Below are 16,171 nucleotides of genomic sequence, written 5' to 3'. Positions count from 1 at the left end.
CAGGAACCATCTCCATATTTAAAACTGCCATGCCACTTGAGAACAGCTCAGTAAAATACCCTGGAGTTTTAAAATTATAGTCAAAATTTGGTATAATTCTCTGTGAATATTTGTAGAAACCACTACAGCCTTTTAAAAAAATACATTGTTTTTCAAGACTGCAGGATCCAGCTTTAATGACTGATGGTAAAGGGAAGAATATGCATTCAGCCAGGTTCAAGAGTGGACAACCGATCAGGAAAAACGAACAATTTTCAGGAAGAAAAGGTGATGCTTATTTTGAGTATTTTTCTATTTGTTTAAGTGAGTAATTTACAGAAACAGAAATTTGGTAGAAAGGATTCAGAGATTATCTTTCTCAACGTTTTAATTTTACTAATGACGAAACTGAAGTTCAGATAGATTAAAGATTTTTCCCAGCATCATACAGCTCATTCGTAGCATAATTGAGAATTGATCTTGAACGTCGGACTCATAGGTTAGTGTTTTTTTCTATAAATCTACTTTGGAGAGAGTAGTTACATACCTCTTTTAAAATTTACATGTGTGACTAACCTAGGATATGGCTATGAAAAATCATATCAGGAGGAATAAAGGAAAGGACAAGGCACAACTGTTATTATTCTTAGACCTCATTTCTGTGTTCCTGTAATATACAAAAGATTGAACTAAAAAATTCTCAGAAGCAATAAGAGAATCTAGAAACACTGTTTAAAAAATAATAGATAGTAGAACAATTGGCAAAACTGAAATATGGATTGTAGATAAAAAAAATAATATTGAATCAGAGGTAAGTTTTCTGAATTTGATAATACTGTGGTTATATAAGCATACATCTTTGTCCTTAGAAATATACATTTAGTGAGGAAAAAGGCATGATGTATAAAAGTTACTTTTTATGTATACATGTATCTGGATAGCATATGTATCTATATATAAACAGGAAGAAAGAATGATTTAAAGTCAGTGGCAAAATGTTAACAAAGGGTGAGTGATTTGTTCTATTTTTACAACTTTTCTGTAAGTCTGAAATTATTTCAAAAGTTTTAAAAATGCAATAAGCTGGAGCCAAACATTAATGCCTTTCACGTATATGTATGTGTTAACTTGTTAGAAAATATAAGAGATTATCTCACTTATTGTCACAAAATAGAAAATACTTTTATAACCAATAAGAAATGTATCATCCTTAAGAGAAGAGAATTTAAAAATTCTACTGAGGGACATAAAAAATGCTTGAATAAATGGAAATAAGAACTCTGTTTTTGACTAGAAAGATTCAGGATTGTAAGAAGGTTCTCCCTAAATTGTACTATAAATGCATGAGATCTCATCAAAAACAGATTTTTATTTATTTGCTAATTTTTAAATTTTATTTTGTATTGCTTCTACAGGGATAGAGAGCAGCTATGAGAAAATTTTAAAGTAATATTAAATATCACCTAGAAAAGTAAATATGAAAGACTAGCCAAGAAAATTCTGAAAAATAAAAGCAGAAAGTTAGAGTGGCAGGACCTTGTTCTCCATAATATGAGAGAACGTTAGAAAGCTACAGAAATTAAAGTCATTTGACACCGAAGCAGGAGTAGACAGATAAATCAATGAAACAGAATAGAGTTTAGATGTAGATGCCAGCTACAGTGAGATGTGGGACAGATATGTAATATAGATGGCATCTCAAATTGTGGTGAAAAGAAAGACTAAGCAATAAATAGTGAAAAACACAAAATTGGATCCCTATTTAACATTCCTTACACTAACTTTAATTTCAGATTGATCAAATATTTAAACAAAAAATAAAAGTTATAGAAGAAAACATAAGTGAATCTTGCTGTTACCTTGGTGTGGAAAAAGTGTTTTTAAACCCTCTTGGTTTCTGAGTTTAAAATCATAAAATTAACTACATACATTTAAAAGAATGGTAAGATTCTTTTAAAGAATGATAGAATTAACTACATACATTTAAAAATTGTATAGAAATATACCCTAAAGAAGAATCAAATATCAAATAGCCAAGAAATATTAGCATCATTTGTATTAGTATGCAAAAAGCTTTTATGAAATAGTAAGGATAAAGAACAGGAGGTATATGTTATGGCCTTGATGGTAGTGATGGTTTCATGGGTATATTCTTGTCCTCAAGTATATTGAATTGATACATTAAATAAGTACTCCTTTTTACATGTCAGATAATTATATAATTATAACTAGTGCAACTGGCACAGACAGATTTGGAAGTAAAGACTGCTCTGAGTATGGTAAGCATACAGTTTGTCTAGTGGGAAAATAACGCTCTGTAGTCTGGTATAGAAGAAGGCAGACTCAAAGTTCAGAGTTTTGTTTGTTTTACAGTGGGGCTGAATCAAGGGAGTCAAAAGGCAAGGCAATTGATATGTAGTCCATTAAGAAAGCTGCTGCAGGCTGGGCGTGATGGCTCACTCCTGTAATCCAAGCCAAGGCGGGCGGATCGCCTGAGGTCGGGAGTTCAAGACCAGCCTGACCAACATGGTGAAACCCCGTCTTAAAAAAAAAAAAAAAAAGAAAGCTGCTGCGGTACTGTTACCTTTGTAAGGTTTTAGGATGATACAGGTTAGCTAGATAAAAATTGGAAAAGCTATCATCAAGCTATTCTGAAATTCGGAAAATCCAAATAAGTATTGCCATCCAAATTGACAGGATTTGGAGCATATGAATGAGGAGCTTCAGTATTTTAGGAGGCACAGTGGAGAACTGATACTTGGTATACATTATCTGGAAAGGTATTTTAATCGTGCATTTCTGGCTTAGTAAATAAAAATGATTGCAAAGATCAAGGCTATGGTTCTCTGCTTAATTTCATGAATCTACTTTTAGCAAAGAAAGAAAATTTTGCATTCCCTTTTCCAGTCTCGCTGGGATTATTATTTTTTTTATCATATATGCTTATGAAATTTTTCTCCTCTTGGTCTTATAAGACATTTGTTAATATAACATTTTATTAAATTGATAATATATTATTCTAGGTTTAGATAATCCTTTTCACCAGAACTTTTAAGAAGATAATCTGTTAGTCTTCTCATATATGCACCTTTCATGGGTTTTCAATGAACATATACTGTTTATCATGATTTATAGTTTACTTCAAATATTTTTAAATTAGTGACATTTGTCTCTTTTTCCTATTTGTATATAGTTGGGTTAATGGATGAATAGTCTCATAATATAATATACTTCACTTCTAGACTGTTGTCTGAGTTAATCCTGTTACCTATGTTCGTGAAGTTTGTAGTTTGAAATCTGTGGTTTGTAATCTGTATTCCTTTTTATATTCAAATAATGATTTTTTTCTTTTGTTCATTCCCTCATTTCAGAAAAAATGAAGGTGAAAAAAATACTTCTTGCCAGCATTAACCGGAGAAACATTTTTGGAGAGAACTTAGTATATCAGGCTGCTCTGCATGATGATGCTGATCTTGTTCGTCATTATATAAAACAAGGTGGAAATGTTAATCAGCCAAGTTATGCTGGTAAGTTAGGGTTACCGCCCACAATTATCTTAAGAGTGGTTTGCAGTTTCAGCTGAATCACTCTTAGGAAAGTATAGCAAAGTGAGCCTAAGGTAAGTTCCAAACAGAAGGCTTTCAGGTCATTTTCCCATTTAAGTAGCTCATCACCATTATCTTTCAGAGAAGAGGGCAGGGTGAGAAGACTGGGTGGGAAGAGAAGAACATTATGTTTCTCCTTCAAAGATTATGCCAGGTAGGTCATGTGCAGTGTTATCCAGAAGGTACCTGGGGCTGGCTTTGCATGGTCATTATTACTATGAGACTCAGCCTTGAATGAAGGAGAAATGATGTCAAACACTGGAAGAAGCTGATGATGCACTGAACTACAGGGGAAAATTCATGATGAAATCGTAGATGTACAGTAGGAGCAGTGGCCAGGGAAATGGAAATAATGCAGTATGAAGTACAGAGGTTGGGACAGGGAGCTCAGAAAGAGCAGTATTTCTTCAAGGCTGGGTCACTGGTACCATCTTCCCTGTAGGTAGAATGTGACATGTTCTCCTGGAGAGGAGTGATTCCTTAAAAGTACTTAAGTACTTAATACACTGAACAATACTGGGAGAGCCTGGATGGTGCCTTTGGATGTCCATACTTTTCCTATTACTTGCTCAGTTTAGAAACAGTGCAGAGTCTTATAGTGCACAGAGATGGCACAGTAAAATCCATGGATGAGCAGGTGGTTACAAGTGCACTCTCAGTACTTTACCTCAGCAAGGCCTGGGTTTACCCTGTAATCAGGATTTTAACAGGATATTATTTTAAATGTCATACCCAGGTCATAGCTTAAATCCTTATTTGCTAGCTACAGCACTTATTCTCATGATTGCAAGAGGTACGTGGTTCTTTCTGTTGGTATTCTTTGTCCTGCCCATTGAGTTAAAGAGTAGCCCTACATGTAGCTAATTTTGACTTTATGGATTTCCCAAGCATCCATAACATATCTTTTTATTAACCTTTTTATTTCTGTGCCAGTGTTAACATTCTCAGTGGCTGTTTCCTTCTTGTCTTCTGCCAGTTAATATATACCTTTTCCTCATTGTCCCATGCACTTCTGTGACCTTCATGAGTTCTTTATCATATTTTCCATGCATTTTGAACTCTCTTGTTCTCTACTTTTCCTTCTTACTTTGCAGCTTAGCTCTATATTTATTTCTGGCTACCACATCCCACAGAATTACAGAGGGCAGTGTTTCCACAGTGTTTCCATTTTCAACAGAATCATCTACAATGTTTGTTTAAAATACAACCATCATTTCACCTCCGAAACATACACACACACACTCTTTCTCTCTCTCTCTCTCTCTCTCTCTCAGTCACTCTTACTCAGTAAAGGTCAAGGACTGGCAAGAGCTGTATGACCTTTAACATGTGAGTTCAATATAGTGAGCGTTTACAGTATGCCTTCTATGTACCAGATGCTGTGAAAACAAAAAAATTAATAATCTCTAATAGTAAGATTTAAGTATACTTAGTTTGTGGTACGCTAAAACAAATAGACCCACTGCCCTGTGAAAAATGAACAAAATGTCATAATGGACCAATTGTCTTTTATATATAATATTTTGAATTTTATAAGTCCTCATTTACGTTTTATGATATTTTTGTCTTTGATTAAAAAAAACCAATGCAGGGAGCTCAGAAAGAGCAGTAATTCATTATCCAAAAACAAAGGTGACAGCCATTAAGTAGGCTAAAAAAAACTCTGAATACTCAAAATAGATCACATTTTAAATTTTTTGCCAAAACCCTCTGAAATCAATGCCTTGAGCTTTATTTTATGCAGAATTCTATCTGATTCCTATACCTGTAACACATTAGAACTGAAAAGAAAGATTGGCCCAGGCCAGGAAATTAATAATAGCCTGAAGTTTAAGTCAATAACAAAGCAAGAAATAGATAACTTAAAACATGAAAGACAAAATTGTTTAGGACTACGTACTGTAGAAAGGAGTGCACTTTATACTTCTGTGAGTGTTGACAATGGCTACATTAGAGCACATAACAAATTTTATTGTAATCTTAAACCTTTTTTTAAAATGCTTTAAATTATGTTCTCTTTAAAAAAATTATGATTATTATTCAATTTTAAAAGAGATTTCCTCTAAGATAGTTAATTCTTTTTTAAAAAAAGTTTTCTTGGGGCTCTCCCAATCTGCAGATTTGGGAGGTAATAAAAGATCTGTTGTAAAATGTCTTCCATCTTTATTTTGGAGGGGTAGTTTTAAAATGCAAAAGGCATGATCCTCGGGGGAAGGAAAATTCTTTGTTACATTTGATTCTTTCTGTAATCTGTAGTGATTTCTGTGGTTTGCAGTGGCATTCTCTGCAGAATACAGCTCTTTCTGGTTTTATTGACACTGGGAACTTCTTTCAACCCTGAAACTGTTAATTCTTCCTTTCTGGGTCATCCTTGCTTAAGTCTCATTTCAGGTAGCATTCATTTTTTTTCTGGAATTGGGCACTATTTATTTTTTACTTTTAATGGATCTGTTATTATGTTTAATGGATACATTATTATGTATCATCCATTAAACGTAATAACTATAATTATTACATATAATAATAATTATATATTTATGGGGAACAGTGTGATTTTTTAATACATGTATACATTGTGTAATGATCAAAGCAGAGTAATTAGTATATTCAACACCTTAAACATGTATCATTTCTTTATGGTAGGAACATGAAAAAAATCCCCTCTTCTATCTATTTTGAGACATGCAATACAATACCTCTTTGCTAACTCTAGTCAACCAACTGTACAATAGGACACCAGCACTTATTCTTCATTTCTAATTGCAACTTTGTATCCATTGACTGTCTCTTCCTGATTTTCCCCCTCCTATCCTACTCTCTCCAGTCTGTAGTAACCACTATTTTGTTTACTGTTTCTTAGAATCAACTTTTTAGATTCTGCATATAAGCAAGGACATGCAGTATATATCTTCCTGTGTCTGGCTTATTTCACTTAACATGATGTTCCCCAAGTTTTTCCATGTTATTGCAAATGAAATAATTTTATTCTTTTATTTATAATTTTATGGCTGAATAATATTCCATTGTATACATATACCACATTTGCTTTATCCATTCCTCTGTTGATGGACACTTAGGTGGAGTCCATATCTTGGCTGTTTTGAATAGTGCTACAGTGAGCATGGGAATGCAGATATCTCTTTGACATATTGATTTCATTTCCTTTAGATATATACCCAGCAGTAGGATTGCTGGTTATGGTAGTTCTATTTTTAATTTTTTGAGAAATCTCCGTATTGTTTTTCATAACGCCTGTACTAATTTACATTCCCATCAAAAGTGCATAAAAGTTCTCTTTTCTCCACATCCTCATCAATACTTATCTTTTGTCTTTTTATTGATAGCCATTCTGACTGGAATGATGTGATATCTCATTGTGGTTTTGATTTGCCTTTCCCTGTAGTCAACAATGTTGAGCATTTTTTTTCATATACCTGTTAGTCTTTTACTCATTTTTAAATGGAATTATTTGTTTGTTTCAGTTCACTTTGAGTTGAATTTTGTATATGTTGAAAATAAGGATACAGTTATATTCTTCTGCATGTGGATATCCAATTTTTCCAGCACTATTCATTGAAGAGACTGTCTTTTCCCCAGTGTGTATTTTTGACACCTTTGTTGAAAAGCAGTTGGCTGTAGATGTGTAGATTTATGTCAGGGCTTTGTATTCTTTATATTGGTCTATGTGTCTACTTTTATGTCAATACGATGCTCTCTTTATTAATAGAGCTTTGTAGTGTATTTTGAAGCAAGGTAATATGATTCCTCCAGCTTGGGTTTTTAAAAATTTTTTGCTCAATTTTGCTTTGGCTGTTTGGGGGTCTTTTGTGGTTCTATACAAATTTTAGTGTTTTGTTTTTTACTCCCATGACAAATGTCATTGGCATTTTGATAGAGATTGTGTTGAATCTATAGATCATATTGAATCTGGAAATTATTGTGACAGAATTAATTATTCCAGTCCATGAACATGGAATACACTTACATTTATATGTGTTCTCTTCAATCTGTTTCATAGTTTTCAGTGTAGAGATCTTTCACTTCCTTGGTTAAATTTATTCCTAGGTATTTTATTTGTTTATTTATTTTGGTAGCTATAACAAGTAGGATTGTTTTCTTGCTTTCTTTTTTGGATAGTTCACTATTTAGCATTAGAAACCGTGCTGATTTCTGTATGTTGATTTTGTATTCTGCAACTTTATTGACTTTATTAGTTCTTGCAGTTTTTTAGGGGAGTCTTTAGAGTTTTCTATATATAAGACCATGTCATCTACAAACGGGGACAATTTGACTTCCTCCTTTCCCATTTGGACACCTTTTATTTTTTTCTTTTGCCTAATTGCTCTTGCTAGGACTTCCAGTACAATGCTGACTAGAAGTGGTGAAAGTGGCCATTCTTGTCTTTTTCCAGATCTTAAAGGAAAAACTTGCAACTTTTCCCTGCTTCATATGAAGTTAGCTGTGGGTAAAAATAAAGCCCATATAAGGGATTTTTATTGTGTTGATGTACATACCTTCTGTACCTAATTTGTTGAGAATTTTTATCATGAAGTGATGTTGAATTCTGTCAAATTCTTTTTCTGCATCTTTTGAAATGATCATATGGTTTTTGTCTTTCTGTTAATGTGATATATCACATTTATTGGTTTGTGCATATTAAATCACTCTTGTATCCTTGGGATGAATCCCACTTGATCATAGTGAATAATCTTTTTAATATACTATTGAATTCAGTTTGCTGGTATTTTGTTGAAGATTTTGCACCTGTGTTCGTCAGGGATATTGGGGATTCATTTTTAAGCACCTCCTCCCCTTGCTCCATCATTGACTTTGAATCACTCACACTTGTATCTTGTTTTCTTTGGGAATTTTCTTCAGTAAATTTAAAATAGGATACTGACTTTTCCTTGGAAGCCATGTATTTACTTTTATATTTACCTTATCTTTCAGTCATTATGAGCTCAGGGAAAAAAATATTTGTTTGTGGTCATTTTCTTATTTCTATAGTAGACTAGTAGACATTTTAGCTTTTTTTTTTTTCTTCTTTTTTTTTGAGATAGAGTCTCACTCTTGTCACCCAGGCTGGAGTGCAATCGCGATCTCAGCTCACTGCAACTTTCCCCTCCCAGGTTCAAGAGATTCTCCTGCCTCAGCCTCCCAAGTAGCTGTGATTACAGGTGCCTGCGATGATGCCTGGCTAATTAGTGTATTTTTAGTAGAGATGAGGTTTCACCATATTGGCCAGGCTGGTCTTGAGCTCCTGACCTCAGGTGATCTGCCTTCCTTGTCCTCCAAAGTCCTGGGATTACAGGCATGAGCCACCGTGCCCAGCCCATTTTCATCTTTAGGAAACTAACTTTTATTGTAGTTTGAGCAAAGTCTAGATAAGGAAAGGAAGTTTTCTAGGAGGAAAATCATTATCTGCATTCCAAAGTTAATGATTTTGAGTTTCTGATGCTTAATTTTTCATCCCATCTTAACTGGGACCTGTGATAGCTAATCAAGTTAACTGGTATACAGAAGTGAATTTTCACTAGTTCACAGGTCTCAGAACCTAAACAGCAATGAATTTATACCTTCTCTAAGAAACAGTATTTGGGGCAAATTGTTTTTGTATATACATCTTAAAAATAGGTAGTTAAAAAATATTCAAAAAGTTCACGCGGCCTATTTATTTGTCCATATACCCAATATCTAAATTCTACATAGTTATTTTATTGAATACCTATTTATCTTGAAATCTGTCTGTCCATCAATCCATCTTTATTTTGATGCATTTCAAAAAAATTGTAGATATCAATGTGTTTTATCACTAAACACCTCAGCATGAATATTATTAACTAGAGCTCAGTAGAGTGTGTGTGTGTGTGTGTGTGTGTGTGTGTGTGTGTGTGTGTCTGAGGTAACATTTTCATATAGTAAACTACAAATCTTAAATGTGCCATTTGATGAATTTTGACAGTACACTATCCCAGAAAGTTCCCTCATGCCTCTTCTTCACTCTCAAAGTGCCACAACTGTTCTGTTTTTCATTGTATATTAGTTTTGCTTCTTTCAGTATTTCAGCATATTTTATGGGTTAAACATGATTTTAACTATGGGTTTTTGTAGACGCTCTTGAGCAGACTGAGGAGTCTATTCTCAATTTACAGAGTTTTTTTTTTTTTTTTTNTTTTTTTTTTTTTTTGATCGAGTAGATGCTAGCTTTTCTCATGTACTTTTGCTACATCTATTGATATGGCCATATAATTTTTCTCTCTTATTTCACTACTGTGGTGATTAGGTTGATTGATTTTCCAAATGTTAAACCAACCTTGCTTTCTTAAAATAAACTGTATCTGGTTATGATGTATCATTCTTTTTATATATTGCTGAATTCAATTTGCTATAGTAAGGATTTTTGCATATATTTTCATGAGTAAAATTGACATATAATTTTTTGGGGTAGGATAATTCTTTTGTCTGTAATTTTTTTGGGGGAGATTAATGTTTTTGTCTGGATCATTTTTATCAAGATTTGCTAATATTTTGTTAAGCAGTTTTAAAAATCTATGTTTATAGATTTACAATGATCAGTTTATAATTTTGTAATGCCTTTGGTTTTGGTATGAGGGTTTTGCAGGCCTCATAAATTAAGAAGTCTTCTCTCTCCTATTTTCTGAACGAGTTTGTTTAACATTGAGAGTTTTTCTTCTTTTTTTTTATTATACTTTAAGTTCTGGGGTGCATGTGCAGAACGTGCAGGTTTGTTATGTAGGTATACATGTGCCATGGTGGTTTGCTGCATCCATCACCTTGTCGTCTACATTAGATATTTCTCCTAATGCTATTCCTTCCCTATCTCCCCACCCCTGCTATCCCTCCCCTAACCCCCCACCCCCTCACAGGCCCCAGTGTGTGATGTTCCCCTCCCTGTGTCCATGTTGTCATTGCACAACACTCACTTATGAGTGAGAACATGCAGTGTTTGGTTTTCTGTTCTTGTGTCAGTTTGCTGACACAATAATAGTTTCCAGCTTTATCCATGTCCCTTCAGAGGACATGAACTCATCCTTTTTGATGGCTACATAGTATTCCACAGTGTATATGTGCCACATTTTCTTAACCAGTCTATCATTGATGGGCATTTGGGTTGGTTTCAAGTCTTTGCTATTGTGAACAATGCTGCAGTGAACATACGTATGCATGTGTCTTTATATTCTGTGTATTTGGGATGAAGAGTCCTGTAGATGTCTATTAGGTTCACTTGGTCCAGATCTGAGTTCGAGTCCTGGATATCCTTTTTAATTTCCTGTCTCATATTGATTTGTCTAATATTGACAGTGGAGTATTAAAGTCTCCCACTATTATTGTGTGGGAGTCTAAGTCTCTATGTAGGTCATTAAGAACTTGCTTAATTTATCTGGGTGCTCCTGTATTGGGTACATATATATTTAGGGTAGTTAGCTCTTCTTGTTGCATTGATCCCTTTACCATTATGTAATACCCTTCTTTCTCTCTTTTGATCTTTGTTGGTTTAAAGTCTGTTTTATCAGAGACTAGGATTGTAACCCCTGCTTTTTTTTCTTTACATTTGCATGTTTCTTAAGATGGAAACAGTAGACACTGGGGACTACTTATGGGAGGAGGAAAGGAGTGGGACATGGGTTGAAAAACTACCTATTGGGTACTATGCACACTATCTGGGTGATGGGATCATTTGTACACCAAACCTCAGTGACACACAACTTACCCATTTAAAAAATCTGCACATGTACACCTTAACATAAAACTTGCAACAAAAATAAAGTATGTTTCTTGTAAATAGCAGACAGTTTTGCTTTTTTATGCATTCTGCCAATCTTATCTTTTAATTGGAAATTAGCATGCGTAGTCAATTTACACTAACATAAATGGTTGGATTTAGGTCTGCCATTTTACTAGTTGTTTTCTGTGTGCTTAATTTGCTTTTTGTTTCTTTGTCTCTACAGTATTTTTTCACAGTTACTCTAGAAATTAAGTATATGCCTCTAATGTTTCACAGTCATCTTAGAGTTAATATTATAACACTTTATATGAAATGTGAGGACACTGAATACATATAGTCCATTTATTCCCTATATCCATTATGCTATAGCTATCATATGTATCATATCTACATACATTATAAATGTTGTAACTTTTGCTTTAAACAAGCCATATTCATTTTAAGGAAATTCATAGGGGAAAAAACTTTAATAACTATATATTTATAATTTTAGGGTCTCTTCATTTCTTCCTCAAAACTTTTTAATTAATACTATAGGAGAAACTCTTTCCACAACATTGTATGGCAGTGGTTCTCAACTGGAGTGATTTTGCTCCCACCCCCAGGGGACTTGTGGCAGTTTCTGGAAACATGTTTAGTTGTTACAACTGGGTTAGGAGTTTCTACTGTCATCTGGTGGGTTGAGGCCAGGGATGCTGGTAAACATTCTGTGATACTCATAACAACCAAGAAACATAAGCTGAGATTGGGAAACCCTGTTTTATGGTGAATGTTCTGAGAAGAGCTAGTGAAATTCTCTTTTGACATGCAACTTTAAAGTTTTCTTACATGTCATAAGATTTATTGGAATTTAACAAATATTTACAACTTAGACCATTGTCTTTGGCTAAGGAAGGAAAAGAATATTTGCCTGTATGAATGGTTTTCTTGGAGCAATTTGTGGTTTGTTAAACTACTATAAATAGCTTTTTGTAAAAAATGAGAAAAAATGAGTATATACTTTTAAACTGAATAATATCTAGTCCAGCCAGCTGGATACTTTAATGGAAGTACCTTGAACTAGAAATAAAGCATTTCTCTCCTCATCTCTGCAGAAAAGTAGCCTGTAGCCAGCATTCTCTTTGAGTTGATAATGACTCCTGCACAGCCTATTTATTTGAAGAGATCAGGATTACTTTCAGATATTTTGCTTCTTTTCATAGTTTTGCACAACAGAGTTGAGGGGTAGGAGTTTGATTTGTCCTTCAGATTTATTGAGCCTACCAAATAATACAGTGTGCTTTCAGGTGATACTATCTTGACTCATGTAATTAAAATATTTTTAAAGAAACAACTTAAAATCAGAGTTGTTTTTTAAGAGCAAGCACAAATCATTATTAAGATGCGAAATATAAACAAATGCCATATCTTTTATGTATGATAGGTTGGACAGCACTTCATGAAGCAAGTGTAGGAGGATTTTATTGGACAGCAAGTGAACTGTTAAAAGGTGGAGCAGATGTAAATATCAAAGGAATGTACCAGATTACTCCCCTACATGATGCTGTGTTGAATGGACATTATAAGGTACTGTGATGCTTTTGTTTGCGGAGCAAATAATATTCATTTTGTAAAAATTAAATACTGTGGGATCACACAATAGAAAAACATACAAGAATTTTAGTTTAATTTCATTCTGCTAATGAATACTTAGAATTTATAATGAAATTTTACTGTGTTATAGGTTTGTTGTGTGGAATATGATAGGTGTCATTTTACATATTAAAACTAATAACTTTTAGTATTTTACACACTAAAAGTGTTTAATAACTATACAGAGCTTTTTGGCTACACAGTATTTTTTTCAACTTGTTCTCCTTTAAAACTTCTTAAATATGGTGCTTTATAGGGCTTAGAAGAATGCTTCCTTCTTATTGAGTGTTACAAAATGATGTCCAGTTCTGATAGGAAGTTTACAGCTTTATGGAGTTTAGTGTCACTTTCATAATTGGCCTGAGACAGGACAATGTTTCTGATCAGTCCAGCTTAATGATCAGCCAGGATGTATCAGTAGAGCTGTACTGCAGGTTAAAATATCAGACTGCTATAATTGCATGACAGTTGGTTAGTAGTAACTGCAAAAGTGGTAACATTAAGATTATGAATTCTAGCATACATGGTTTATCTCAGAAACCATATTTATTAGCTTCCTACACATTTTTTTGGTTCTGGAACAACATTGCAGGACTGAGGCACTTGCTAAAGATATCTTACTTATTTCAGGCATTGGAAGTTGCCTCTGGGTTTAAAAACTTCTAGAATGGGAAAGGGGATTAACCAGCTGGGATTAGGAAGATTTGTTCTGCTGTTTCACAGGCAGAGATGGAGAAGGCTGCTAGGAGCCATGGCAATAGACCAGGTATATTTCTTCATAGTGTGGAACAGTACTTCAGAAGGGTTTAGGCAGTGTTTTTTTGTCATTTGTTTATTGTTTTTTGTTTGTTGATAATGTATATCTTGGTGATGGATGGTCATTTTTTTTGATATAGTTTAGAGGACTGGGAGGAGATAATTATGCCCAGCATCCAGTTTAATGGCCAGAAGAATGCAGGTGTGGAAATGTGTCAGGTCTGGCCCGCAGATCCTGACCCAGCAATGGATGAACAAATGCACTCAGACACAAGTATCCAGTGAAAGAGCAGGCTTAGGGGTCCTGGCAACTCACAGATGCTGAGGAGGCTGCTGTAAAGAGTCAGCAGCTGTGACCCTTACCAACTGGCACTGGGGGCATTTTATTCAGCATCTGTATAGATTTAATGACAGAGGCTTTGAGTCAACACACTTGTGGATAATTAACATGGTTGCCTTCCCTGGAGAGAGCAGTCCTACGAATGATTAAAAGCCAGGTTCTGAAGCAAACACCATTTGTAGATAATAACATTGTTGACAACCCCCTCCCCCCCAACTTGCCACCATAAGCAGCCATGCACCTGTGGATGTTCAAAGGTTGGTCTTAGGACCACATGAGTAAACAAGCTCTTTAGATAAACTCCCTTACATTCCTTTCTGCCTAATTACCTCTGGGTAAGAACTGCCAGCCTTTGGCTCATTCCTTCCCGAGGCTTTTGCAAAACCTCCGAGCCTTCCAAGAAGGTTTGTATCCTTTTCTCTATAATTTTTCTCTTATAATTTCTCCCACCAGCCTGACTGGACCCCTGCATCTCCTGCTTTTCTTTTTTGTTGCATCAGGTTTTGTTGATTGAATAATACAGATGTATGCAGTAGCAGTTTTGTCTGGCACAGCAGTCACAGGTCGTATGCTAGCTTTGCATCCTAGAATTAGTAAATAACATAAGACAAACATGAGTATAATCAGTAACATTCTTTTCTAATCAAAGAATGACCCCCAGGAGTGGGGGTCAATCCAGGAGAGATGTTCTCAAATACCCTTTCACATGGCTGTTTGTTGGGCACTTAGATCTACAGCATTTAGGGATTCTTGAATTTTGGTTTTAAATTACGTCTGCAGTTAAATTATCATGGAAAGTTCCCCAGAGGTGTTGTTTCACCTTATCCCAACTATATATTGATCGATTCCAAGGTAGAGAGGTGACACAGATATGCTTATGCTCCCAGTCACATTTTAACTGCTGTCGGAATGCCAGTGCAACTTATTGCTCCCCTACATGTTCCAAAACAGCCTTGAGGGCTTGCAGAGTGCAAGAATCTTTAACCTATACCTTGCTGTAAGAGAAGTTCATTAGATACATTTCTGGCCAGATTATCTACAAAAGTAGCTATTTGCACTGATTCAGTAATAGATGCAACAGCATCGTTAGCAGGATGTTGGATGACTATGGCTGAGACTATGAAGTCTGTAAATGTAACTAAAGGGCACGTTCTGTGGTGGCAAGGGCAAAGGAATCTTGCCAATTGCATGTTAAATTGACTAGTAGGAAAGGCTCAGGTTGTCTCCTCAGTACCATGACACTAGTAATATTTAAATTAGATATATTGTAATTAGAGATACAAGAGGCAACCAAGCCTGTACCTGCACTTGGTCTCAAATGTGGAGTTTTGGGGTGTAACAGAAATATCAGTTCCCGTAAGGAACACATATGAATGGGTAGTGCCAATCAGGCAATGATCAGTGTGATTATGAAAAAAGGTCATAGTGTAATTGTGGCTGGAATTATGGTATGTCTCATGCCAGGTGTTAAGGGGGGTGCTAAGATGTCCCAGGCACCTAGAGTGTCTTGGGGAGGCATGGACTCTACTTGGGGTATGGGATATCCCATCCCCCTATTGGCCCAAATTATAGGGGAATGGGACATGGCTTTGAAACTGTCATTAATGCCACGATAGACGCAGATATTAGTATGATCACCCTGAAAATGGCTGTGAGCTCCAGTCTAAGATATTATAATTGCCTAACTGGAGGCTACAGGCCCATTCCCCATGACAGACCTCCCAGCTAAAGTGGAATCCATTACTTTTCCAGCTTTGTTATTTAGCACAGGAAGGAATGTTTGGGAAAGTGGCATTGATTGCATTGCCTGGTTTGAGGCTACCTGCAACTAAGACTGTTCAGGCATTTCCTTTACCATGATGTAGCCATAATTGCGTTTGAACAGGTACACAGTAAGAGTTAGAATTATTATAACTTACACATAGTGGAAGGATAGTGGAGTGATATGCAGTATTACTTGGCACCTTAATCCAATGTGTGTCATTAATGAGGGACCCCACAAGGGCTAAATCTATCCCTCCCAGCCAAGCAGTTATGTTCTTAGAGGATGGGAAGGGAGTGTCTGCCTAGGTGACAGGGTGAAAGTAAGGCAGATCTAAGATATGAGCCCAG

The 16,171-nt window shown here is 35.2% G+C and overlaps 1 protein-coding gene across 1 annotated transcript in view; it reads left to right on the top strand.

Annotated features, from left to right (window-relative positions):
• The window catches only part of ANKRD31 (ankyrin repeat domain 31), a 165,933-nt gene that overhangs the window by 50,828 nt on the left and 98,934 nt on the right, over window positions 1-16,171 (top strand). Inside the window, exons 9-11 of the mRNA XM_017527656.2 lie at window positions 158-267; window positions 3,351-3,506; window positions 12,755-12,897. Of these exons, the coding sequence (XP_017383145.1) occupies window positions 158-267; window positions 3,351-3,506; window positions 12,755-12,897 (409 nt within the window). The remainder of the gene's footprint in view (window positions 1-157; window positions 268-3,350; window positions 3,507-12,754; window positions 12,898-16,171) is intronic.

This window comes from Cebus imitator, unplaced genomic scaffold (genome assembly GCF_001604975.1).
Source record: "Cebus imitator isolate Cc_AM_T3 unplaced genomic scaffold, Cebus_imitator-1.0 Scaffold50, whole genome shotgun sequence".
NCBI lineage: Eukaryota > Metazoa > Chordata > Mammalia > Primates > Cebidae > Cebus > Cebus imitator.
This window is presented reverse-complemented; position numbering and strand designations above follow the sequence as displayed.